Source organism: Carassius gibelio, chromosome B16, assembly GCF_023724105.1.
Source record: "Carassius gibelio isolate Cgi1373 ecotype wild population from Czech Republic chromosome B16, carGib1.2-hapl.c, whole genome shotgun sequence".
Taxonomy (NCBI): domain Eukaryota; kingdom Metazoa; phylum Chordata; class Actinopteri; order Cypriniformes; family Cyprinidae; genus Carassius; species Carassius gibelio.
The window spans coordinates 15,142,886-15,170,353 of NC_068411.1; the positions used below are offsets into that span (position 1 = coordinate 15,142,886).

General features: G+C 36.8%; 3 protein-coding genes across 11 annotated transcripts; 1 reads left to right on the top strand and 2 right to left on the bottom strand.

The window, feature by feature from the left end:
• Positions 1-14,727, bottom strand: cacng6b (calcium channel, voltage-dependent, gamma subunit 6b). Of its 3 annotated transcripts, none has more exons than XM_052579125.1 (5): positions 14,624-14,727; positions 8,378-9,148; positions 6,514-6,588; positions 4,227-4,364; positions 1-2,540 (listed from the first exon to the last, which is right to left on the bottom strand). In XM_052579125.1, exons 2-5 carry the CDS (start codon positions 8,733-8,735, stop codon positions 2,317-2,319), a joined length of 795 nt encoding a protein of 264 aa, XP_052435085.1. In that variant the 5' UTR covers positions 8,736-9,148; positions 14,624-14,727; the 3' UTR covers positions 1-2,316. The 3 variants fall into 3 exon arrangements, with proteins under 3 accessions (XP_052435085.1, XP_052435086.1, XP_052435087.1); XM_052579126.1 differs by having other exon boundaries at positions 8,378-8,711; positions 14,624-14,725; XM_052579127.1 differs by lacking the exon at positions 6,514-6,588.
• Positions 13,767-26,644, bottom strand: u2af2a (U2 small nuclear RNA auxiliary factor 2a). 7 transcript variants are annotated; one of them, XM_052579121.1, is made up of 12 exons: positions 21,103-21,599; positions 20,332-20,485; positions 20,118-20,224; positions 19,407-19,558; positions 19,096-19,212; positions 18,821-18,989; positions 18,647-18,726; positions 16,038-16,160; positions 15,691-15,777; positions 15,344-15,595; positions 15,075-15,256; positions 14,111-14,727 (listed from the first exon to the last, which is right to left on the bottom strand). In XM_052579121.1, the coding sequence occupies exons 1-11, from the start codon at positions 21,149-21,151 to the stop codon at positions 15,122-15,124; spliced, it is 1,425 nt and encodes a 474-aa protein (XP_052435081.1). In that variant the 5' UTR covers positions 21,152-21,599; the 3' UTR covers positions 14,111-14,727; positions 15,075-15,121. The 7 variants fall into 7 exon arrangements, with proteins under 7 accessions (XP_052435084.1, XP_052435081.1, XP_052435079.1 ...); XM_052579119.1 differs by having other exon boundaries at positions 15,691-15,798; XM_052579124.1 differs by lacking the exon at positions 21,103-21,599 and adding an exon at positions 26,532-26,644 and having other exon boundaries at positions 13,767-15,256; positions 15,691-15,798.
• isoc2 (isochorismatase domain containing 2) lies at positions 21,857-27,420 on the top strand. The gene is made up of 6 exons (XM_052579129.1): positions 21,857-22,319; positions 22,848-22,972; positions 23,122-23,334; positions 23,428-23,498; positions 23,820-23,937; positions 26,559-27,420. Exons 1-6 carry the CDS (start codon positions 22,307-22,309, stop codon positions 26,622-26,624), a joined length of 606 nt encoding a protein of 201 aa, XP_052435089.1. The 5' UTR covers positions 21,857-22,306; the 3' UTR covers positions 26,625-27,420.
• Positions 27,421-27,468: the final 48 nt, after the last annotated feature.

The window sequence follows — 27,468 nt, forward strand, 5'->3', positions numbered from 1 at the left end:
TTAGGTGAAAGAGATTTAATCCTCAAGCAAAACTAGTGAACGAGAAAGAGCGCGACGAATATAGAGTGACACAATCAACCAAGTGAAGAACAGACGTGAAAGAAAGAAGAAGAAAGTTCAGTGAAGGACAGGGTCTTCAGTATAAGGATAATGAAAAGCAGGAATACAATATAAACACAGTATTTACAGAGAAATGTGGTTCAACAGTGGGTCCATATCATCCACATCAATTGATTCCATACAATCAATATTTTATACACACAATAGAAACACATCTGTTTCAAGTGTATTGTAATAAGCATTGTTTTACGTTTATATACAGTTAAAGTCAAAAGTTTACATACACCTTGCAGAATCTGCAAAATGTTAATTATTCTACCAAAGTAAGAGAGATCATACAAAATGAATGTTATTTAGTACTGACCTAAATAAGATATTTCACAGAAAAGCTGTTTAGATATAGTCCACAGAAAAAAAAGTCGAATTTCTAAAAATGACCCCATTCAGAAGGAAAAAACTATGCATTAAAAGCCAGGGATGCAAGATTGTAAGTTTGAAGATTAGGGTAAATTTTAGTTATTTTCTCCTCCGGGAAACATGTATATTCTGTAGCTTCTGAAGGGCAGCACTAAATGAAAAGATATGATATTTAGGCAAAATAAGAAAAATGTACACATCTTCATTCTGTTCAAAAGTTTTCAGCCCCGTGCTTGTAATGCATTGTGTTCCCTTCTGAGGCAATGGTGAGTGTTTGAACCTTCTGTAATAGTTGCATATTAAATCACTCGGTTGTCCTCAAAACCATAGATCCATTGTTAGAAATGGTTCAAATACACAAAAATGCTGGAAAATCAAACAATTTGTGGGACCTGAAGGATTTTTCTGAAGAACAGCAGGCAGTTTAACTGTTCAGGACAAACTATCACTAAACAAAAAAACACAGCTGTGGATTATTCAGACAATAACAGTATTAATAATCAAGTGTATTTAAACTTTTGAGACATTTTTAATAATTTTTTTCTTTTTCTTTTGTGGACTCTATGTAAACATCTTTTATGTGAAATATCTTATTCAGGTCAGTACTAAATAAACGTACATGCATTTTGCATGATCCCTCTTTATTTAAAAGAATTTACATTTTGAAGATTCTGCAAAGTTTATGTAAACTTTTGTATTCAACTGTAAATAGTAAACCATCCCATTAAATCTATGCATTGAAATCTATATCTAGTCTGCTGATGACTTTGTTCACTGAAAACCATCGGGAAAAGATCAGTATAAAGTGATCCAAAAAACAAAATTTGGAAACTTAAATGCATTAATATTTCCATTTCCATTTGAATGGATTTTGGGATCACTGTAGCTAGTCACCAGCATGCATTGTGATGCTAGTTTGCTGATTTTTCCCATTTGGTTTCACAGCTATCTTAATTAGAAAGACTATTTAAGCTGGACAAACTATGGTTTCACTATAAACATCATTCAAGTCAATGAAACTCACCTGCCAAGTTTTCTTATTAAACAGAATGGCTTTGATGGTACACAAGCCATCTCTCAAAAGCATAAACTTGTAAAGCTGGTTTGCAGTTTTATTCTAAAGGACTGTTTGCACCAATGACTATAACTATAATGGTAACTATAAATATAAAGTTTGAATAATCATTCTAATTTTATAAGAATAGAGAACCACAGCTATACTGAAAATGTCACAGAGAAACGAAAATATGGGAATTATATTCAGAACTGTTTTTTTTTTTCTAGCTGATGAAAGATAAAAGCACTGACAGCCAAAACAGAATCCACTCAACTTTAAAGAGCTCAAGCATTTGAAACAGCAGTGTGCTCTTATAATAACCAGAATGTTATCTGACACTAATATAGTTATCTTTCATGGTGGGAACCAGGCTTTAGCATTGATAGGATGGCATAAAAAAAAAAAAAAATTAACACTTTCAACTCACAAATACCTGACAAGTCAATATGATATACCTAGTAATCAAATAAAGTTTCTTTTACAAATGTAGATAAAGGGACAATGCATAATAACAGCATGCTGTGTAAATGAAGCCTTTCAAGACAGTAAACAGATCGGTTGGTCACTGATTTTATGTACATAACCATCATAGAAATATCAGTTCAAATTTCATAGTCGTGTATGAGCATTAAGTTATATAATCTTATCAATGAGCAAACTAATTCTAGTTATTGCAAAACATTAGCTTTTGAGAGTCCTTTATAACATTAGTTAATCTCCACAAGCTGCATAAGAGTATAAAAGATTTTGTGCTACTTAACTCGCTGGCAGTCCTCTGACAGCTAGGCATCACTACTGCTCTGCTGACGAAAACATTTCTCCAGGGGGTTGTAGGGGAGGGAAAGCAACAGGAACATAAGCCCTCCAAAAATGAGAATGGCCCCAGCCGAGCCAAGACACGCCACTGACCAGGACAACTCGTGATGGAGAGGGATACTGTGATCGCTTGCCAATAACGCCAGCACAGACTGGTGGAAAACTATGATGGACAGGAGGACCAGGATACCTGAGGAAAGTGGAGATGAAAGGTCATTTTATTTAAAGGAATGGTTCAACTATTTAAATTCAATGTGAAACACTCAGGAGCAGAATTACATTTGTAGTTGGTAGTTGCTTCTGAGGTGCTTCACAGTAGCTTCCTACTTTGGCTACTTTGTAACTGCGGTCACTATATGCTAACGGTTTAAATTATCTAGATACATTTAATGTAAATTAGGTCCAATTTGATAGTTACTATAAAACTTAAATGTATTTAACAAATACTAATTTAGTGATTTAATTAAATCTTTTAAAGCTGCAGTCGGTAACTTTTGAGCTCTAGCGGTTTATGAACAGAACTGCTTGCGTCTGGCGGAAGAACATCATAGCCGGAACTACTTCTCTCTGTTTATGTCTATGAAGAATCACAAAGATACTGGGTTACACCGCCGCAGTACCCCCGAAGCAATCTAAAATAGTCCGAATATAAACACTTATTATAGGTGCACCCTAGTGATTCAGGACAGGCTAAAAACACGGTTTGGAAAATGGATTCACGGTATACTCCCTTTATTATATACATTTTGTAAATTTTGAACACATAAAAAAAAGTTACGGACCGCAGCTCTTGTTGGTTGTTTTCTTACCGGGAGCGCATGACTTTCAGCAATGGCAATAGGACCACTGGGAGGAGCCAGAGGAGCTTGATTTTTTTCACAGATTATCTGTCTCATATTCTACTGTCAGGACATAATGACAGGTTTAACAAATATGTAAAACATACATTTTTACAAAAGTTACCTACTGCAGCTTTAAGTTGTAAAGTTTTTTTCATGAGCTCTGTTTTTTTTTTTTTTTTTAGAAAAAAATATGCAACAAATTAAGTTGCTCAATTTGTCATTTACACATAATTTCATTAGATGTTGTCGTAACTCAGAAAGATTGATGCAAACTGTTGTTTTTTTGGAATAACATTGTTACATTGTACACATTGTAACATGTTTTCTTGGAATTCCATTATTGATTGATCCCAACAAATCTCTATTTTTAATTAAGTCAAGGTAACGAGTTCTTGTTCATTTCCGTTACTTGCGATTCAGTGAGGGAGTTACTTATGAAGTTAGTAATGATTCAAAAACTTATTTGAGACATGAGTGAAAGCATGAACACAATGAATAACTGCTTTATAGTAAAAAATTGAGGTTGTAATTATTATTGGAAGCGATGCTGACACATTTCTTTTTTCATTTTGCAAATTGTTGACTTTAAAACAAACTATTTTATAAAGTGTAGTATAAATAAAAGTGACATGACTTGACTGGAGTGCTGAAATTGCAAAGCTGGAACAAACTTATCCACATGGGTATGATCAGATGCTTTCTTAACTGCTGCTTTCTCACCACTCTCTCACCGTAAGAGAATGAAAAAGGACTTCACCATTTACTATATTAGGGATGTTTTTCTCCAATGTTTTCTTATGATATATCTGAAAGTCATATTAAACTTGACTGGTTGACACTGAAATTCAGTCATCTCTATTTCTTGTGATGCCTGATGTTGAGGTTAAGGTTGAGCCTCCTTCATAACTACTTCATTTACTTCATAACTACATCAACTACTCCATAAGTACTTCATTCAGAGGATTTGGTGCAGCTGAATGGTGCTGGTGTGTTTTGAAGTCACCAAATGCAGTTATGAGATGTTTAAGAGGTACCTGAGAAGACGAAGCAGATGGTAGCAGGCTTGAGGAAGAAGGGCACACTCTTACTGAGAGACATGGTGATGCACACAGAGCCCATGATCATCAGAAACAAACTCAACAAAGCCAACATTGCACCTGCTATATGCAAACCTAAGAGAGAAACAAAGCAAGCAACCAGTCATATTTGTTTTAAGACATAATTCTTCATCGTTAAACAATATAGGCAAACTTATGTGGGCAACTAAACCCTGCTGTGTTTGTTGAGCATTTAATTATAAAACCATTTGCATTAATGACTCTCCGGAACAGCCGGCACTCTTCTGGGAAGGCATTCCACTTGATGCTGGAACATGGCTGAAGGGATTTGCTCCCATTCAGACCGAAGAGCATTAGTTAGGTCAGGGACCAGTTTCGGCAAATGGGATCTGGCACACATTCAGCATTCCAGTTTATCCCAAAGGTGTTCAATGAGGTTCAATCTGGATTTTAAGCAGTAAATTATTTTTATGTGGCTAGCATTATGGTCTACCAGTGGATATACAGGAACACTATTAGATCAACTGGTTATCACAAAATGGGAGCTATATATAAGACATGAGATTCATGTGAACTAAAGGCTTAAAATTTAGCCATTTTTCACTATAAATATTGACGTCTGTTGTCAGTCTGTGCCACGGCTGAAGAGAACTAGCAATGCCATCTAATTCATCAACTAATTGCTCTTCTGAGTGAGATCTTTTCAATAGCCAGTGAGGTTCTCCTGGTCTGGAGAGCATCAGCAACGTGGGTTATTAATAACAACACAATTAAAGACTTTTAAAATAATTTCAGCTCAAAACTAACTTTCCAACAGCAGCAAGTGTATTAAATATCTTTTGTTTGAGATCCAATGTGGATTATGATCATACATATTTGTAAGCAATGCAAAAGACCATTAGTACTAAAGTAAAGACGTTAAATACGAACGCTTGAAGAAAACAGATAAATCATATAGGCTAGGTTATCACAATCATGAATTAATTTAGTAACATATTTTATCTGTCATCTGACGTTCATATTTAGCTCATTATCATAGCAGCCCATAGCCTCATAATCATAGTTATTGTGCGGGAGCTCCTCTGCTGCTCAGGTCGTATTTTTGATGGAAATATAGAAATTATTATTATTTCTATATGTGATGTATATGGGGACTACAAATAAACACAAACATACATCACTGAATAGTCCTCTTTCTGTCGTGTGTGACAGTAAATACCACTTTATTTATGTGTGACTACTTTTTAAATACTGACAAATTAATTCATTATGATCAGTGTATCACTTAGTATTGTAAAACTGGTAAAACAAAGATGCTTTTGGATTTAATTATTTGTAAACAACAAAAAATCCAAACACATGGATGCGCTTATGTCTGTTTTGTTGGTGAAATGATAGGGTTGTGCGGCGTTGTTCCAAAGAGTGTAACGTGCAGGTTTTAGGGCAGCGCAGCAGAGCTTCTGGCACAACGGTGGAGAAACGGTGTGATTTTGGGCCCGGTGCTACAGGTCCGAGGCTATTAGCCCTGCCTGGCTTGTTGAAAGCACTGGCTCGCACTTGTCCTACAGTGGAAAAGCAGCTATTGAATCTGTTGAGTCAGTTAAGAATACCAGTGTGAATTATTTAGTCAAGAACTGAACCAATCCAGATCTGTTTTATACAGAGATGATGATGAGATTTGTGAATAAGAACTTAAATTCCAGTCTGTTTCTTACACAAAGCTAGGAATGTGCATTCAGAGGATTCCTCTGGGTTCCACAGGAGAAAAAGTCATAAAAGTTTGAAACAACACGGGGAGTAAATGAAGACAGAATTTTTTTTTTTTATTGGCATTGATGGTTCCACGAAGAACCTTTAACATCCATGGAACCCTTCCAGTGCACAAAATTCTTTAAAGTGAAAAAATATCTTTTAGATTATTTAAATGTTTTTCACACTAAGGAAAATGGCATCGTGCCAAAAAAAAAACTTTTGGAAACTTTATTTTTAAGAGTGTACAGCCAAGGCTTTAAGAAGTGGAGTCCATTTACTATGGGGCATATATTTTGTTGGAGTATTCAATAATTATGCCAATGCACTTGAAATAAGTGAAACAAGAAAGATAGCTCATTATGCATTCTTGTGCATGTACACAGTATGAGATGTGGAGAGATGGAGAGGGGGAGGAGACAGAAACAGCGTGGAAAGAGAGAAAATGAATAGACGAGGGGGAGCACACAGACAGCAGAGTGAAAAGGCGGCAGATTATACAGGAAGAACTTACTTTTTTCCGTCGTTTTCTTAAATATGATAGCATTCTCTCCAGAAGTGTAGAATTTAAAGAATGTGCAGTTTGATTCTGAGGGAGAAAAAAACGAGACAGTGAAAAAGAAAACCGAAAAAGGCGCTTGAGCTTTCTGCTGTAAGCCCTGTGAGGGTTATTGTGTATTAATGTGTCGAGGACACAGAGCAGCCCTCTCACATATGGCACTGAAAGAACAAGAGAGAGCAAGGCAGATGGAAAGAGAGGATGAAGGGCAGAACAAGGAAGAGAGAACAGACTCAAATCCACATTCACTCTCTCTTGTCCTCTGCAGCTTATCTGTTGTCTTCTTATATTTCCAGATTTTTCACTCATGTCCTCTATATTTAGACTTGAAACCAGGCAGCAGTCATATTGCAGTTTATCCATGCGCAATATGACTGACCTTTCTGCTTTAACTGTGACCCACCGCGCGCACACACACACACACATCTTTATTCCAGAAATTTCCCCTAATTAAAAACAATCTGTGTAGTTTTTTGTACCCTAACTTCAAAACAAGCAATAACAGCTCCTAATTTCAAACCAGGGCTTACATTTAAAAGTCGCTTTTCAATATAGTATGAAAAATCCTTTTTTATATGCACACTATTATTTCTGGGTTTAGAAATAATAAAAAGTTATATATAACTTCATGTTTTATAATTTGACAAATAGAATATAATTTAAATGTGTTATATATTGGCATTAATTAAAAAATACTAATGTAGCCAATAAATAATACATATATATTAATAGTACTATTAATTACTTTTACAGCCTAATTTAAATACATGTATTCACACATACACGCACAGTCAAATAAGGTCGCTGTTGTGAGCTGCACTAGATATGATTAGCATTGAGCTGCTAATGTAATATTGAACAGATCCCTTAAAAATGCACCATGGATGTCATAACTTAGAATGAAATCAAGGCATCTCTATATGATGAAAGGGTTCCAGCATCAAATTAAGATTTTTTTGTTATCATTAACAGTATTAAATATATAAATCGATTCAGAAACCAAACTAGTTGCATTTTCTCTGGATTGGGTAAATCTTGCCCACTTTGCCAGAAAAAAAAAATGTGGCGCAAAAGCTGCTGTTCTGCAGTCTCCGCTAAAAAGACATCATGTAATGATCTGTTATGACAGGTTCAAGTAGAGAGTGGAACTGTTCCTTAACAGAGCTGGCAGTCGGACCAGTGGCACTGTTACAAGAGACATCATCACAGTCCTCTGGGCCTTACAAACGAGACTCCCTGGCTCTCTGTTTATGTGTGTCGTTATATGAGAGGTAAGATGAATATCACCAACCAGAAAACTAAGTAAACTAAGAAGGTATTGCTGCATATCAAAATCTCAGGTCATTAATAACATCACAGTTTGACTGTATGTGCACTGAATGCTGCTTTGTGTCTTTAAAAATAATTACCAGTATGCATGATCTGCTCCTCCTGCTAACCTAGATAAATAAATATACGTATGCCCGGCTATACTATGCCATATAATGTGCTCACATTTCCAATAAAATACATGATAAACAAATTACAAACAAAATGGTTAAAGCCTTTTTACTAAATCATTTGTGGGAATTTAGTAAATCTAAAAATGTCTTTATTATTCCTTAATCTTGTGTATTTTGATCTCATGATTTCAGCCTCCAATGTCCCCAGGAACCAAAAACTGTCACACTGGTTTGGTAGGGTGTGTAATATGTATCATATGTACAAATCGAGCACACTGCATTGTGGGAGTACAGAAAATCTGCATAGTAAATACTGCAGACACAGTGAGGGAAGTATTCTGAGTATAGACAGTGGGTGTGTGAGTGTGTACTCTCACCTCCATGCAGTTCTGCAGGTCCACAGCTCTCTCTCTCTGGGTCAATATCTGACACCCATAGCGTGCGAACGCATGATTTCCAAAGGCCGTAATGTGCCATCTCACATGTCTGGTTGTTCCTTAAGTGTTTTGGCTGGGATAGCTCCACCCAGAACTCTGTGCCCATGCCAAGCACCGTCAGAGTCACACCAATGAGAGTGAGGAAAAATGCCAGCTTGATCTTGCCCTCTTGGCTGTCACTCATTCGAGGGGGCCTTGACCGTTTACCTGAACGCCCGCTCTTACTGCCAACTCCACCCAAAGCCGCCGTACCCACTCTCCCGTCGCCATCCTGCTGCAAAAATAAGTTGGACCACATGGCAGCAACAATGCTTGGAGAAACTCCCAGAGGCAAAGTCAAGAAAGGAGACAAACAAATAACTAAAGCAAAAATCAGGAGACAAGAGAGATTCGTCTGGAGTTAGGCGGACGGATGGATAATGAGAACGCAGAGAGGTGTATTAATAGAAAGCACAAAAAAGAAGAGGAAATGATAGTGAATTACAATGTTCTGTGATTTAAAAGGAATCCAGCGTGCAAGAAATTCATGTGACAGGGGGTCATTTCTGAAGAGCGCAGAGTGGGAATTAACTGACGTCTTCAATAGACAGAATGTTTGATAAGAAACTAGACAGGAATAATGGCTAGATGAAAAGAAGGACTTGATGAGAGATACTGGATTGAGGCCTTATAGAGCCGTGAAAAGATGACACATTCCTCTTTTTGATGAACCTGCACAAAAAAAAAAAAGGATTTCAAAAGACATGGTACATAAAAAGTAACAAAGACTTAAGGATAAAATTATCAGTAACCTACAATTGATCTTTTCCTTTAGTCACTCAATATAACTACTTAAAAAAAAAGCTAATTATAATTTGCCAATGGGATACAGAAAAACAGTTCAAACTACTTTTAATTAACAATTTTAATTATCCATTAGTTATCATGAATTAACAAAAAATAATTTCCAATGTTAACTCAAATATTTTGTTGTTTATTGTAATTTTATGTTCATTCAGGACACAAGCCTGAAAAATTTAGCTTTTAATTTAAAAGTAAAATTAGAATTGATCTAGTTTTTAAAAGGTTTAATTAAATTACAATTACATTTAGAAGTTGTTTTAGAGTATATATATATCTTATATATAAAAGAAATTTAATACCACTGATATTTTTACTATAAAACAAGACAGTTTAAAAAATTTATATTTTATTTCTTAGTTAAGTCATAACTATTGTAGTTATTAGTGGTACAGAAAACAGCCTTTGAGGCCCAAATATGAAAAGTTTTCATAATTTACTCAAAAGTTGTCCCAAACCTGTAGGAGTTTCTTTTATCAGAGATTTACATTCAGTTGACCAAACAGCTGATGGTCCCCACTGACTTCCACAATATGGAAAAAATGCTATGAAAATGAATGGGGACCAGCAACTGTTTGGTCCATGTTACCGACATTCATCAAAATATCTTTTAGAAGTAGAAAGAGTTTGTACAAGTTTGAAAAAGCTTGAGAAGTAAATAATTACATAATTTTCATTTTTTGGTGAGTTACCCCTTTAATTCTTTGAAAACCATTTTATACCTCTGTCCTCTTTTGAGTAAACAAACAGGCAGTAAGTCTACAGAAAAGGTTAAAGATTAGGTCACATTGTCTAAGAATTAGCTATGCCAGATGCGACTCCAAGATATCAACACATACCCACATAACTCGGCCCACTTTAGCCCAGCCTGTTTGATCTGTGCCATTTTAAGGCCTCATAAATACCCGAGCATTACATGTACAGAGAACTATTAGATCTATGGACAGAGAGTTTCAAGGTGTGCTGCGTTCTGCTACTCTAAAAAAAGATGCGAGAGCAGGACTGAACAGACTGAGGGATGAAACACAAGGTTGTTGAGAATGGAGGTGAAAAGAAGAGCCAGGTGGAGCAGTAGGTGTTAGTTCATGTGTGACAGGGGGTCTAAAGACAAGGCTCATTGAGGCCAGTCACCTACACAGGGGCAATAAAAACACAAGGCTAGAAACAAGCATGTGGCCCATAGCCAAAATATGACCCTGGACCACAAAACTGTCTTAAGTCGCTGGGGTATATTTGTAGCAATAGCCAAAAATACATTGTATGGGTCAAAATTCTAATTTTTTCTTTTATGCCAAACATCATTAGGATATTACGATCATGTTCCATGAAGATATTTTGTAAATTTCCTACTGTAAATATATTCAAATTTAATTTTTGATTAGTAATTGCATTGGTAAGAACTTCATTTGGACAACTTTAAAGGCGATTTTCCCAGTATTTGCTCCCTCAGATTCCAGATTTTCAAATTGTTGTATCTCTGCCAAATATTGCCCGATCCTAATAAACCATACATCAATCGAACGCTCATTTATTCACCATTCATGTGAAGTATCAATCTCAATTTCGAAAAATTGACCCTTGTGACTGGTTTTGTAGTCCAGGGTCACAAATAATAGCATGATACACTCACAAACATGCCACGCATAAGGATTTGAAATATGTTTAGTAAAATATAGTACAAACAAATAAGTTATTAAATACATTTTAATATTAAATAAAATGTAATTAGATTTTATGTTTGCCCCATTGGCAATTAGTTTAAGTATACACTACCATTCAGAAGTTTGAGGTCAGCAGGTTTTTACTCAGCAAAGATGCATTCAATTGCTCAAAAGTGACACTTAAGACTTTTTTCTCACAATGTAAGTCAGATAAATGATATTTGAAACGTTCTATTCATTGAAGATGAAAAATATTTTTTTGCACCGAGAATAATAAGAAATTATTTTTAAGCACAAAATCTGGAAACATTTACAAATATAACAGAAATAGAAAATTATTATTTAAAAGTGATATTTTATAGTAGTAGGCCTCCTAATTTAGTTTTAATCATTTAATCAACACCACAGCGTCTCGTCTCCATTGGCAACATACACGATTTGTGTCGACGTCAGAGGTAGCAAAGAGTGCAAGTGGCGATTGCAAGTGACATTGTTATTTCGTTTGTTTTTTCTGGTCTTCACCACCTGACTACTTTTGTAAAACTGTAAAGTTAGATTCAAACAAAAAGTAATCAATTAATAGAACAAAAAAATAAAGACTGCAAGTGACGTCGCTAGCGGAAGCACAAGTGAGTGCAAGTGCAAGTCTGCAGCCAGACCCTTCTCAAAATTGTTAGCCTGAATGCAATGTAAGTCGCTTTGGATAAAAGCTTCTGCATAAATTTAATAAAAAAAAAAAAAAAAAAAAACATGAAATAAAATACGGCAGGCTTTATGCTTAAAATTAAAATATTGTGTGAAAAATCATCTTAATTTCATATATTCTACTCAAGAATCAAGTCAATACACAAGTAAAAATACAGATACTGTGTGACTTCACACTGTTCTGCAGATATAAAACTAGATATTCAGTAAAGGTTTCTGGGGCCATATTATGTTGTGTAAGTTACAGTCATATAACACACTATCAAAACACTAAACACGACCTGGAAATGTAACACACAGGCTATAATTAACCCTCTGAGATCATCTCCATCACAGCTCTTTATATTACCACACCTCGGTCAAAACTTTCTTCAAAACCATTATGCTTCTATAATATCTACTAGAATTTGCAAGTTGTTGCCTCAAAAGTAAAACATCTGCCTGCACACATAGCAAAGGGGCTCACATCTCAGTAAAGATACAGTTTTGGCAGTCGGGATGGAAGAAACCAATTATCATTTTAAAGCAGCTGGGCTTCAGCCCCACACTTGCACATTAGCTCTACTATATAGTATCCAGAAACACTGTGTAAACATTTCCCAACAAAATAAATTACATCCAAATAATTGCCTAGATGTTTGCCTAGAGTACCAAATAGCAAGAAAAAGCAAACACTTGACACATCAAGTCACATTTAACAGGTATCTTCAGCAATAAAAAACTGAAATATGAATGCTTTTTTTTTTTATCGGGTTAATACACAAAATCAATTATAACCATAGCAGTCAGCAGATAATAAGTTTAAACTTCTATAAATTAATCCATGCACCCATATTTTAATAAGCTGCACAACATAAAAATGTTAAATGAAATTTAAGGCTTGTGTCACAGATATTTATTAAACTACGAAAGTGTGCTGCAAGTGCCATCAAGCTTTAATAACAGTAAGAGCAATCAAATCCTGACCTGTTCTGTGTGAGTGAAGATCTGATGACTAGATAGATAAAACTCAGCTGAGAGAGGAGAAGGAGGGACGTAGAGCGAGAGGGGGACAGAAAAAAGGAGGGTGGAGAAAACTGGGACTGGGGCTAATGAAATCAAGTTGTAGAGACTATGTAGTGTATGAGTGTGTGTCAGTGTGAGTTTTGCATGTCTGTGGGAAAGTATATCATGTGCATGTCAGCTGATCCATGGATGTTTGTGTGTGTGTGTGTGTGGTCAAAGCTTCTATTTTGGACAAGCACCTGTTAATGACATTAAGAGCATGGGAGTTACAGTTGCAAAGAGAGAAGAGAGAGAGAGGACTGTTTATAAGGTGAGAGAAAGCAGCTGATAGAGCCACTTAGAAATGTATAGATGGCATTGAATCAAAGAGGGGTGTGAGAGAAAAAAAAAAGAAAAGAGACCTGGCTGTAAAACATAACACGGGGTATTATCGGTGAGTGGATAATAATGAAGCCTGAAAGATTCTCACTAATTAACCAACAGAACACATGCCTCCATCCATTAGTAGATGTTCATTCACAGTCTTTCCATAAACCAATAGAAAACATTTGTTGTCTATATGACCACAATTTCTGTCTCCCCAAAGTTATTAGAACTATTTAATTGTACTTTAACATAGAAAAACATAAAAGCATACGATTCATTTACAAGCTAAATACATGAACGTCTTTCAAAGACTTGGCAACATGAACAACAAGCTGCTGATTCATCACGATGATAATGTTACCAAGCTCGCTAACACTGATGAGGTGTTGAAAACAGAGAACTAGTCAGTATGTTCTGCACAATATGCCTTTCCTTTCAAGCAAAAGTGTTTAATTTATTGGCTCACATTGTAGCGGATTAATTTCCAGGTGAAAACGTCAGGAGAAATTAAATAAAATTGTTGTATCAGGAAAACTTGCATCTAATATAGTGCTAAAGATTAAAACTCATGATTCTTTGGCAGGGCACATACAAATCTGAATTACTGATCCGATTGACCAGAAGTAAAAAAATAAATAAAAATAATAATAATAAGAAGAAGAATAAAAAACTGCTGAGCTCTGCTTGTCAACAAATTTTCCCGGCACAATTTTATTATAATCTATTAAAATCAACCACCCGATAAACGACTCTTTTTCTAGTCTTTGCAGAGGACTTTATTCGGTTTAATCTACTGGTTTTGTGAAGCACATTAAACTCAATCTCTATTTCTCTGCATTTCATAATTTCCATCAAACTCATATAAACACATGAATATCGGCAATCAACATATTTCTATGTTTTCTTTGACCAAAAAAACAAACAAAAAACAAACATACACCAGCCTCCCCCCCTCCCCCCAGTCTAAATACAGACTGACCGCTGACAGACCCATTGCTCATAACACTCAGGTACTGTATTGAAACTGCACTACTTGAAGTGAGCGGTGCCTGTTAGCACTATCTGCTGGCAGAACACAGATGCAGTGTGTAGCAAGTCAATTCAAACGCATTGAGTTTATTTCACCAGAACTTTCTCTGGTCTTCATACATAAACGCATCGTATTAAATCAACTCAGTTTTTAAAAAAACAGCAGTGGACAGTTAGATACAGAATGCATAAAAAAAAAAAGAAGAAGAAGAAAAAAAACAGAAAAGAGACAAGTATCTTTTTTTTTCCATTGTGTATAAATTTGGTTAGATCGGGCCAGGAAAATAGGGTTTATGAAAAACATTACAACTATTATAAAAGGAGGGAGCGATAGCAGGAAAAAGACAGAGGCGGCGGGGGAAAGTAGAGGACAGTATAGATGTAATTGTTAATTATCACCCTCTACAAGACAGAAGCCTGTAGCAGCTTTACCTCATACATGTATGGTGTCAAAAGACGACGTGGAAACTCCTCTGGCTTTTTATCTTCAACACTTTTACACATGAAACCTTATTCACAGCCTAAATATAAAACCATATTCAAATAACAAAGACTTCTCTCCTGAAATACCCCCTCTCACCTTCTTGTTTGAGTGTAACATTCATTTTTGTAGTTGTCATCATTTCTCTTTCCTCACTTGCTCCTTTACATCCTCCTCTCACTCCTATCTGACCAGTGTGTGAGCTGTACAGATGATAGAGCAGGAATTTAACATCGAGACAAAGTGACATGGTAAATTGTCTATGGGCCAAAATTAAGCTGGAAGTTTAGTGGCATGTCTAACTGGATCCTTTTCTGTAGATAATGACATGGTACGGTCCATTTTCCCATCTTAAAGCTTTGCACATATTTCAATGTTGTTGTCATCGTCATAAAAAAACAACAACAAAAAAACATGACAAATGATTGGTTCGCTACATTCTGACCAATCACAAGTCATGCTTTTAGTCTGCCAGATTTTAAAAAGCTCACACTGTCTCAGACCTCATAAATCTACAAAATAAGGGGCTTCCGAGAGATTCATATCACACCATCTGCATCTCTCCGAGTCTCTCTCGCTCCGGATTCTGTCCTGTCTCTACCAGAACTCGCGGCGGTGGTAGGCGTCAGGGTCGCAGTATTTAGTCACCACCACTCTGTTGGCGAATTTCCTTCCTGTTAAGCCTTGCATTGCCTTCTGGGAGTCAAACACTGACATGAACTCCACAAAGATCTAAGACAAAGAAAACAAAAAAAGACCATAAATAACTCTTTCAAATGGTCACGATGAAATGTGACCATGTACAAGCCGTTTTCAAACCTTTCCAGTGCCAGGAACTTCCACGCCATCAACGGGACGTGGGATCTCGATGCTCTTGACCTGGCCGTATTTGGAGCACTCGTCTTTGACGTCTTCCACGATCTCCTCATACTCTTCATCATCCAGCAGCTCCTCTGGAGCCACCATGTTCATCAGACACAATACTTCTGTGGGAATGCCACCCATCTGAGTCACCGAGCTGTTCATGAGACCTGGAACTTGAAGGGTGACTGGTGTCTGGTTTATACCAGTCTTCAGAGGGAAGAAAGAGGGAAAGAGGGTGAGAAACAGAAGATATGGTCTACATCACATGAATAAACTACACACGATTCACACTTTTCCCTCACCAGTGTGGTGTTCTTGGAGCCGACGCTTGCTCTCTGGACCAGGAGTTTCTTGTCACCCAGCTGCATCCCGTTTAGCCCCGCGATGGCCTGTGATAGTAAACAGTGTGCCTTGGAGAGGTCAGCATTGGCGTCAACCAACAGCTCTGACATTGCCTCCAGCTCATCCCATGATAAATTATAGCTAAATATTTTTTTCACATAGATTTACGGATAAAGCCAATATTAAACAGTACATGCAATATATATAAAACAACAAAGCCAACAGTATATGCAGAAGATAAAAGTGTGTTATTTGCTGAGCATTTCCTGGCTGATTATGAAGGTGTAAAGCTATGCGTTGTCATCACCTGGTCACTGATATTGACGTCAACGTATTCACAGAAGGCATAGCCCTTAGAGAGGCCTGTTGCGCTGTCTTTCACTAAATTAAAGGCCTTCAGTGGGCCAAATGATGTCAGTAACTCCTTGACCTGTAGAACAGAGAAAAATCACTGTTAAATTTTACTAATATATAACCACACAAGAAGTTCAAGAAGTCATGCATTAAATTGATCCAAAGTCACAGAAAAGACTAGAAAAACATTTCAAACGAAATATTTCGAATGATCCATTTATCAAACTATTTATCAGTTCTGTAGGCCAATTTCTGAAAGACCATGTAATGTTCAAGACACAAAAAGCTGCTGAAAACTGAGCCTTGCAGTCACAGGAATAAACTGCATTTTAAAATGACAGAATACAGTTCTTTTAAACTGTAATAATTTTTCACAATATTACTGTTTTTACTGTATTTTGGCCAAATAAATATACATTGGTGAACATTTGGGAACAAATGACTTATTGCTTTTAAATCATAAATTAAATATTTACAGTGGTGCTTGAAACTTTGTGAACTATGTTTCTGCATAAAAAAACCCAAAAGATCATCAGATTTTCACACAAAAACATTTGACAAAAAGAACCCAAAATATATACTTGGTTATTTATTTATTCTTTTGACAATTATCCAATATAACATGTTAGTGGCAAAAGGATGTGAATCTCTAGAATTAGCAGATAATTTGAAGGTGAAGAGTCCATCTGTTCAGAGGTGTTTTTAATCAACGGGATGGCTGTCAGGTGTCAGTTCATGCCCTGTTTTAATTAAAGTCTGATCATGTTTGTGGAAGTGAATTATGGCAGCCAGGGAAAAAGGAGGTCCCTGAGGACCTCAGAAAAAGAGGTATTGTTGCTCATCGGGCTAGAAAACCATCTCTCAAGAGCTTGGACTCCACAAATCCACAGTCAGACAGATTGTGAAGGAAAATCAAGACTACTGTTACTAGTGCGGTGTTCAAAATATTTATACGACGATGCATGGTCACAGAGATTTGACAATACGAATATCAATACAGCTGAGAGAGAAAGAAAGGAGAGAGGCTGTGCAAATATGAATTACCTCAGTTTTGTCGCATTTCTCTATTAACAGTGAAGCTGTGGCTTTAATTCCTTTAGAAACAATGATGTTACCATCTCCTTGTTGACAAAGATAATGTAGCTCTTGAGTGATTAAGCTATTTATAGTTTATAAAAATATGCGGGGCAGAGCTAAAAAGTTTGTTCCTGAATGTCTGAATGCATGCAAAGCGTGATCTGTGTGAGTGACTGATTGTGTGTGTGTGCATAAGATACAGAAGACAGCGCATTAGTGTATAACTCTTCTTTTTATTTTATTTGTAAAAAGTAGAGAATGCATTCATTTGTGCAATGATAACATACCATCAATGTTAAGACGATTTGTGTTATATATGAGTACATTACAATATAAATGTATTAGAATGAGTAAATTATTATTTATGGGCTTAAAAACTAAATGCAAACAATCAGAATGTTGTACCTAGTGGGAAGTGCCCAAAGGCTTTTCTCACATTGGTTGATGTTAGTGTTCATGAGTCCACCATCAGGAGAACACTGAACAAACATGGTGTGCATGGCAGAGTTGCAAGGAAAAAGCCATTGCTCTCTAAAAAGAACACTGCTGCCCTTCTGTAGTTTGCTAAAGATCATGTGGACAAGCCAGAGGACGTGGAGAAACATTTATTGGATGGATGAGACGAATATAAATTTTGGGTTTAAATGAGAAACTTTGTTTGGTGAAAGGAAAACACTGCATTCCAGCAAAAGAAACGAATCCCATCTGAAAAACATGGTAGTGGTAGTATCATGGTTTGGGCCTGTTTGGCTGCATCTGGACCAGGACGGCTTGCCATCATTGACAGAACAATGAATTCTGAATTATACCAGCAAATTTTAAAAGAAAATGTCAAGACATCTGTCTGACAACTGCGTCTCGAGAAAAAGTGGGCCATGCAGCAATACAATGACCCCAAGCACAAAAATCATTCTACCAAAGAATGGTTAAAGAAGAACAAAGTTAATGTTTTGGAAATGCTGAGTCAACGTCCAGGCCTTAATCCATTTTAAAATGTTGTGGAAGTCTCTGAAGCAAGCAGTTCACAGGACATTACAGAATTGAAATTGTTCTGTACCGATGAATGGGCTAGAATTCTTTCAAGCTGCTTGTAAAGGACTGATCAGCAATCACAAGAAATGTTTAGCTGCAGTTATTGCTGCAAAACTGAGTAACACCAGCTATTGAAAGCAAAGATTCAGATACTTTTGCCACTCACGGATGTGTAACACTAGATAATTTTCTCAATAAATAAATAAATTATATATATTTTGGCTCATTTGTCTTATTTCAGAATCTGTTGATTTTTGGGTCTTTATCCTTTTATCCCATTTATCCTATTGACAAAAGGGAGCTAAAAATCATAGAAACAGCTGTGCTGGGTAGCATGAAATGGTTTTGTATTAAATTGTGTAAAGCATAAAATGTAAAAAGATAGGCAGATCTGATTCTGAAAGCTCTGGCTAACCTTCAGTGAACGGAACACAATGGCATTTTAACACAAACCTGGTCATCGTTGAGGTAATTTGGCAGACCGCCAATGAAGAGTTTATGGGCCGAATCAGGCACGACCGTGGAGACGACGCCTACAGAGAAAGAACCAGAGTGTGACCAACAATGATTGACACTAAATAAATAACTACTAAACTTTGAATGAAAAGAACAAAACATTGCGCGTACAAGAATTGGGGGAGCAAAAGAGAGACGTGCCTGGGACATAGACACTGGGATTCTCACTCATGCCTGGCAGAGGCTGGTAGTCGTGTGGTCGACGAATCTTTAAACTCTGTCCCTGGAAAATTATGCCATCAAATGCCATGGCCTGTGTCGTTTCATCCACCGAACGAAACTGCATTGCCGAACATAAAAATAACATTATTAGGCTCCAAGAATTTACTGTAGCTTTGATGAGAGGATCTACAAAACTTGCTCTACCACTCCAAATGAAGACTGACCTCCAAAAAGGCAAAATTCTTGTCCTGGTTGATCTGAACAGCAAGGACTGGGTTACCTGGAGCCTGACACAGGCCACCCAAACGCATCTGAGCATTGAAGAAGTCCATCATAGACTCCTATAAAATAAATTCAGAAAGCAATGCTATCAATCAAACTTGGATAAGAAAAAAAGCAAAGCATCGAACAAAATGAATCAGTTTATGGATGACAGCCCAAATTATACTGGATTCATGATAACGTTGAAGGAAAGATAATCACTCCTTCTACTACACCAAAATACTACAGAATGTCAACAAAAAATGAATCTTACCTCTGTGATGCCAAATGGGATGTTGCCGACATAAAGCCGCCGGGCCTGTCGAGTCATCTGACTGCCCACAACAGGAACAGGTGTTGGGGTCACAGCCAGACCCTCGGGGGTCATTGTGGGTAGCAGAGCAGTGGCCGGGATCTGACCAGCAGCTGAAGTCAAAGAGAGGTTCATAAGTATGTTAGACATGACTTTTCAGCACCATTACTCCAGTCTTCTGTGTCACATTATACTTTAGAAATCGTTCTAATGTGCAGGTTTGGTGCTCAAAAACATTTCTTATTATTCTCATCAAAAACAGTTGCTGCTTAATATTTTTCTGGAAACTATCATACATTTTTTCAGGATTCTTTAATGAATAGTAAAGTAAAAAAGAAATAGAAACCCACTTATATGTACTAGAAATATTTTAGAACATTATAAATTTATTCGCTGTCACTTTTGATCAATTTAATGCATCTTCTTGTTGAACAAAATTATTTTTTGTTTTATTAATACATTGTTAAAAAAAATGGGCTAATACAGTTATTTCAGACTGAGGTAGCACACAACAAGAAATGTATAATACTCTTGTTTTAGCCCAGAGATTTGTTGACAGGAGAGCAGGTGGCTGTTCATTGCTGTGGGGGCATCAGGATGGATCACGAGACACAGCTCAAGAGCAGTTGTAAACGGAGTCAAAACAGGAATGAAAGAAAAACAGACTCTCACCCTGCATGGCTTTGTACTGCATGGGTGTGATGTGCTCAAATCCAGGAGGAGGAACATCCCAATATTTTTTTACTTTAATCTTTTTCTTCTCACGGTGCGGAGAGCGACTGTCAATGGAGACAGAGAGATCAACAGTGACAGTCATTGAAAATATACTGGCTTTCGTAAAGCTTTCAGTGAATGTCCCTAAGGATTTGAGTTTTTCCAATTTTACCTGCGTCTGTGTCTGCGGTCCTTGCTGTCTCCATGACGATCTCGGCTGCCTCCTCTCCTTTCTCTGTCTCGGCTCCTCCTTTTCCTGTCCTGGTCTCTGCTGCGACTTCTCGAGCCACTGCGCCGGTGGTGCTTGTTCTCCTTGTCTCTATCCGCTGTAGGCATAAAAAAATTCAACATGTTCATTCAAATTGCCATCTGCTTACTGATGCTCACCAGTGCCACAATTAAAAGCTTTTTTTAATATATATATTTACAGACTGTACACCATTCTTCAAAATATGTTAAACTGTGTTCTGCAGAAGAATGTCAGTCATACAGGTTTGGAAGAATATTAGGGTAAGTTAAGGATGACAGGATTTTCATTTGGTTGAACTGACACTTTATCTATATAAGCCTAGACCTGATTACAATACATTGATCAAATGTAAACATAAATAGAAAGCATTTTATTCATCACATGCAACTTTTGACACTTAGCCCAGAACATGTTTATACATGCATACAATATATAAACATTATTTTAAACTGTTTATCTTTGCAGAACCACAAACACACACAATGTGTAAATTAGATTTGCAATACATTTAAGACATAACATCAGTGCATTTGTCTGGTGTGCATCTGTGCAATGTGTTGCAGATCCTCCTTCGGGCTGCAGGCATGTCCAGCTCCAGCTCCACCAGGAGAAGACATTTATGACCACTACCACATCAGCCCTAACACTGGACCATACCCTCATTCTCATCACAATTACACTGTTATTCCTCACCTTGCTTGTTTTCTGTCAGCTGTCTCTCAAACTCGTCAAAATCGGACATTTTCCAGCAGCTCCAACAAGCCGACTGAGAGTGAAGCGGGCTAGCTAGCAGCTAGCAATTCAGAGGTTGCTATTATCTCGCAAATTTTTGAATAAAGTTCACAACAAGCGTGAAGCAATTAAGAAACTACAGTTTATGTAAGCCAAAAACGCAACCCCGAGGAAGCAAAGCGCAGTTTAATGAATGCAGCTGGAGTCGAGCTGATGTCTTCCAGAATCGCTCAGGAACGTTACATACAAAGACTAGCATGAGGAAAGCGTGCTTTCAAAGACACCGAGAGTAAACACACATGCACCGGATGATGTAGAGGGATAAACGACTGCTCTGCTAGTGGAAGAGCTCATATATTCTTCAAAACTACCGAAATAAATAAAGCACAGCCTCTATTTTCCACAAAATCTCTGCGAAACGCCAAGGCCGTGAGAGTGACCCCGCCCACTAAGATCAGTGGCCACTCCCAAACACTTCCGGGTCAACTTTACAATTTTTAGCTATTAAAATATATTCAATTATAAAGGGTATTTATTACATCTGCTGATTTCAAGAATGTGTATATGCATTTAAACCATTACATATAAATACACATGTTCTTTACAACCAAAAACGGAATAAATAGGCAGTATTGTTTTGTATCTGACTGCGCCCCCTAACGGCAATGTTTTTCTTTCCTTTATATCTTCTACTGTCTATGTTTATATCCCTTACCAGAATGTTATTGGCTCTAGCTATAATCAGTCTTTGCATGCAGTGAGTGAAAATGACTTGTTCATTTAAAAGATTCATTCAAAATCATAATGACCGAGACGCCACCAGTAGGCTCTTATGAAGTTTTGTGCAATGTTAGGCACACGTTAAGATATATATTTGTGCAGTAACGAGTCGTCTTTTCTGCATTTTATGTAATGCTATATTTTATGTCATTCATGATTCTGTTAGTGTTAAACTGACTCGGCTTACTAATTACAATATTAACTTCACAAGTAAGATCAGTGGGCACTTGGACACTTTAAAGCACATACACAATTGTAACGGTGACCTGGTAGTCTTCACTTGATCTTTGCGGTCTGCGACTCCCCGATATTCCTCTGCAAACAGTGAGTACTGCTCGTTGGCCTCTGAATACCATTGAACTCTTCTATCAGCGCAGTATGACAGATGCAATCTATGTGTAAGTGAAAAAGAGTCAATGCATTATTAATATGCAGGGCATTATTAAGCACTGCCTACGTACGTTCACTATTGTTGTTACAAGGAAAGTGGCTCAAAACCCAATGTCAGCGTTTTTAGACAATTTAGTATTTATTTTCATTAAACATTTTCATTTAATTTCATTTAGGTGGCACAGTCAGACATTCATTACAGTTTAGTCACGAAATATGTAGGCTATTACTTCGCAGTAGCTCTCAACCTTTTTTTACTTTCATTGCCAAGCTAACAAGTACTGTTGGTGCTAGTACTTACATGTTTTGTGATAAAACAGAATATGTTGTACAACTTTAATTTAAGTGTTTTATTATTTGTTTAAGATTATGTAAATATAACTAAACTGAAATCATTTTAAAACCTATTAGGGGCCCACTGGAAGTTTTCGGAGGCCCTCTAATGGCCCCGTACTGGAGAACCACTGTATTACACTCTATGCACAAAGACACAGACTGATTCACATGTGACATAATTGCTCTATTTGTTTCTGCAGTGTCAAGAATTGGCAGGCTGTCCACCAAAGGCTCGGTGCTGCTACTGTGTGACATGCAGGAGAAGTTCAGACCCACTATTTTCCAGTTTACAAACATTGTGAGCAATGCCGCAAGATTGCTACAGGTAAGATGAACACCTTCATAATAGGGAATACAAAAAAGACAGAGCAATTTTTTGTGATACAATCTACAAATCTTCCACCATGAAGTAGTCTTTGATAATGTATTTTTTTAAGTTTTATTAATATAATAATTTTTTTTTTTCACTTCCAGGCATGTCGCATTTTAAGCATCCCTCAGATTTTAACTGAGCAGTACCCTAAAGGTCTGGGCCCCACTGTTCCTGAGCTGGGGGCCGAGGGCTTGAAGCCTCATACAAAGACCAGTTTCTCCATGATGACGGAGAGTGTGGAGAGCTCACTCAAAAGCCTGGGAGACCCTCAGCAGGTCATATTATGTGGCATCGAGGCTCAAGCGTGCATTGCAGTAATGTCAAATAGCTGTTTAAACTAACTTTTTTACTGTCAGCCACACCTTTATCCCCTGAACGAGATCTTAAAGGTTCTTGTTCTGCTGTAGTGCACAACATATGATCTCCTGGAGCGAGGCATGGAGGTTCATATTGTAGCAGATGCTGTCTCTTCTCGAAGGTATAATAATACATTTAAAACAATTGAAACCTGTTGTGATATTTTATATTTATGAAAAATTGTTTTTAAGTCATTGCAAATGCAAGACTTTTACATACCTTATCTTGACTCACATCCACATCTTTTCAAAAACAAACTCAAGTCAATTGATGGATGGCATCTATCAGCTTTTTTCTAAAGGTCTATAGAAAAAAGGAGGAATTTTACATTGTTTGCTTACAGATATATGTTTATTTGTTGAGGTGGTTGTGCAGAATCTGCTGTTTCCTATGAGCCAGTGATTCTCAGGCTTTTCTATACATATCTGTCTGTCATTTTCAGTCAGACAGATCGTCTTTTTGCACTGTCACGTCTGAAGCAGAGTGGGGCGTTTCTCACCACTACAGAGGGAGTTTTATTACAGCTAGTGCAGGATGCCAAGCACCCCAACTTTAAAGAGGTACCCGTTGACCTGTGTGTCAGCTACATTTGAACTCTTTTAAACCTAAAAAGCATTTCGTCATTGTTTTGTAGTCATGGCACTCTAAATCCATCTCTAAATCCATCCTTTTTTTTTGTTCTTGTATGTGCATTAAGAAATATATAAACACACACACACAATTTATAGATTAATTTATATATTATTAATTTATTTGTAAAACTGAAATATTTAAATTTAGTTCATATTTAAATTTAGGATAATTTAAATTTAAGAAATGTTACATTTTAATGTATATTTAACACAAAGCTGACATTAAAAGGAATGTAACAGTTGTTACGTTGGCCACTTGTTAATTTATTTGGACATTTTTAAGTTTGACAGCACTAATTCCTTTTTATCTTTTATTGTTAAGAAAAGAGCTTGGCTATTTTATGAAAACATCTCTTTTTGTGTTCAGCTAAAGAAAATAAAAAAAGATGGGTTTGTACTTTTGGGTTAAGCTTTCGCTTTTTATAAGACCTTAAGGAAATCATATGTTTCAGGAATGGTTTTCTTAGCACTGGTTGAAGGTTTGTTTGTGTCTGTATGAAGAGCTTCAGTATGGAGCCAAAAGAGTCTCAATAAAGATAAATGCACACACTACATTCACATATGCACACACAGGATTCATACATGCACACACATGATTCATAAATAGACACACAGGATACACAAATGTGCACAAAATGTACAAATGCACACACAAAATTTAAAAAGCACAGAAGATTCACAAATGCATACAAAATTCTGAAATACACACACAATTCAGAAATGCAAACAACATTTACAAATGCACTCAAGATTCACAAATGCACAGAACAAGATTCAGAAATGTATTTCTGATGCACACACACATATATGTTGATTTACAAACTGCTTGCAGTCTGTGAACTTCACTGCATTTGTGTGTGAATTTTGAGACTCCTCTGACTTGGCTCGACACACAAATGCATGGAATGATCAGCAACCAATCAGATATCTCCCTTCTTTTAGCCAATCACAAGAACGCACTCAACGTGGGGGATTGTTAACTTATAAGCCAATCACATGAACACGTTCACACAGCGCGATATGCCTGTGGTGCGGCATATTATAGCCTACTTATTTATGAAATTGTATGAAAATACAAATGTTTAGATTACAATTCAGGTTTATTTTTTATTATTTTTTTACAAAATATAAATTTTAAAATGTCCCAATACATACAGCCCAGACTATGACTGCAGAAAAAAAAGTTAAACATGGATTCATAAATTTGCAATAGGCAGTTATTTCATTTTATTGAAATATTTTAATGAAAGTAAAAAATAAAAAAAATACACCTTTTTGAATATTTAAATATATCTAAATATTCTTTTGGATGCAATATAGAAGTCACTTTAATTATAATATTCGGTCCCTACATGAATAGAGAGTCAGTGGTCCTGCTGCGAGAGGAAAGTGACTCTCCGGCTGCGCAAAGTGAGTCTCCGGCTGCGTGAGTAAAGTGAGTCGTTCGCTCAACTTCGCTGCGTGAGGAAAGTGAATCGTTCGCTGAGGAAAGTGAGTGGCTCGCTGCGTGAGGAAAGTGAGTCGTTCGCTCAACTTCGCTGCGTGAGGAAAGTGAATCGTTCGCTGAGGAAAGTGAGTGGCTCGCTGCGTGAGGAAAGTGAGGAAAGTGAGTCGTTCGCTGCGTGAGGAAAGTGAGTCGTTCGCTGCGATGGGAAAGTGACTCTCCAGCTACGGAAAGTGAGTCTCCTGCTGCGCAAAGTGAGTTGCCTTCGCTGATGAAAGTGAGTCGTTCACTGCGTGAGGAAAGTGAATCGTTAACTGAGGAAAGTGAGTCGTTCGCTGTGAGAGGAAAGTGACTCTCCGGCTGCGGAAAGTGAGTCTTCTGCTGCGCAAAGTGAGTCGCCAGCTGCGTGAGGTAAGTGAGTCGTTCGCTGATGAAAGTGAGTCGTTCGCTGCGTGAGGAAAGTGAATCGTTAGCTGAGGAAAGTGAGTTGTTCACTGAGGAAAGTGAGTCGTTCGCTGATTGGCTTATAAGTAAACAATCCCCCACGTGGGGTGCATTCTTGTGATTGGCTCAAACAAGGGAGATTGCCTTAAAAAAAGGCATTTGTGTGTCGAGCCAAGTCAGAGGAGACTCAAAATTCACACACAAATACAGTGAAGTTCACAGACCGCAAGCAGTTTATAAATCAAGATACATGTGTGTGTGCATCAGAAATACATTTCTGAATCTTGTCCTGTGCATTTGTGAATCTTGAGTGCTTTTGTAAATGTTGTTCGCATTTCTGAATTGTGTGTGCATTTCTGAATTTGTGTGCATTTCTGAATTTTGTATGCATTTGTGAATCTTCTGTGCTTTTTAAATTTTGTGTGTGCATTTGTAAATTTTGTGCGCATTTGTTTATCCTGTGTGTGTATTTATGAATCATGTGTGTGCATGTATGAATCCTATGTGTGCATATGTGAATGTAGTGTGTGCATTTATCTTTATTGAGACTCTTTTGGCTCCATACTTCTGAGGTGGTTGGGATTTTGTAGAGGTTTAAGTCTGCGTTCAGCTATTGTTGTGTTCATGTTCTGACCTGTCCTCCTTCATTTTTTGCACACAGATCCAGAAGCTCTTGGCTCACCCCTCCCCTGATACAGGCCTGCTGGCCTTCTTCAGCTCTCTGTAGGGCCAGTCACACACCACACCCTGCAGACATAATTACATCAGTTACTAGAAATCAGCACAAACCGCTTTCTGAACCTGTTAGAGTTATGTGAGCGCTGTGCATTAGTGTATTTGAATAAGATAACATCCAAAGAAACAGATATTTGACATTTGAAAATGTTTCAAATGGTTCTACAATTCAGAGTTTTTGGTAACGCTTCTGGTTCTGCATGTTAACATTACTTAATGCATTATCTACCTATGAGCAATGCATTTGTTACAGAATTTATTAATCATTGTTAATGGTATTTCATAAAAACAACTTTCCATTGCTAGTTAATGTTATTTAATATTAACCGATACAACTTCAGATTTTTATAATGTATTAGATAATTTTAACATTAACTATGATTAATAAATGCTTTAGAAGTATTTTTAATTTGTTAGTTCATAGTAACTAATGTTGAAAACTCACTTTATAAATGTTATCACATTTATTAATCAAGCTTAATTTTAATTAGATTTTTTTATTAGATTTTTCATTATTATTTTATGTTTGATCATAAAAGGTTAACAATGTATATTTTAACATACGACTTTAATGTGTGTTATATGTGTAAATTAAAAAAAAAAAAATGTGTCCTTTATTGTTAACTTACAAGTAAAGTGATATTAATGCATAAGACCTTACTGTAAAATTACCAAATGACTGTATTCGGTACATTCATCTTTATAAAATAAGAATAAAACTTAAGCCTCTTGATTATGCATATGGTGTTGATATGTGATAGCCTACGTGACGTTTGTTTTCCCCTCACTGCTTCATTGCTTGTGTGCCAAGTGTGAAATCCACCAGGATGCAAAGA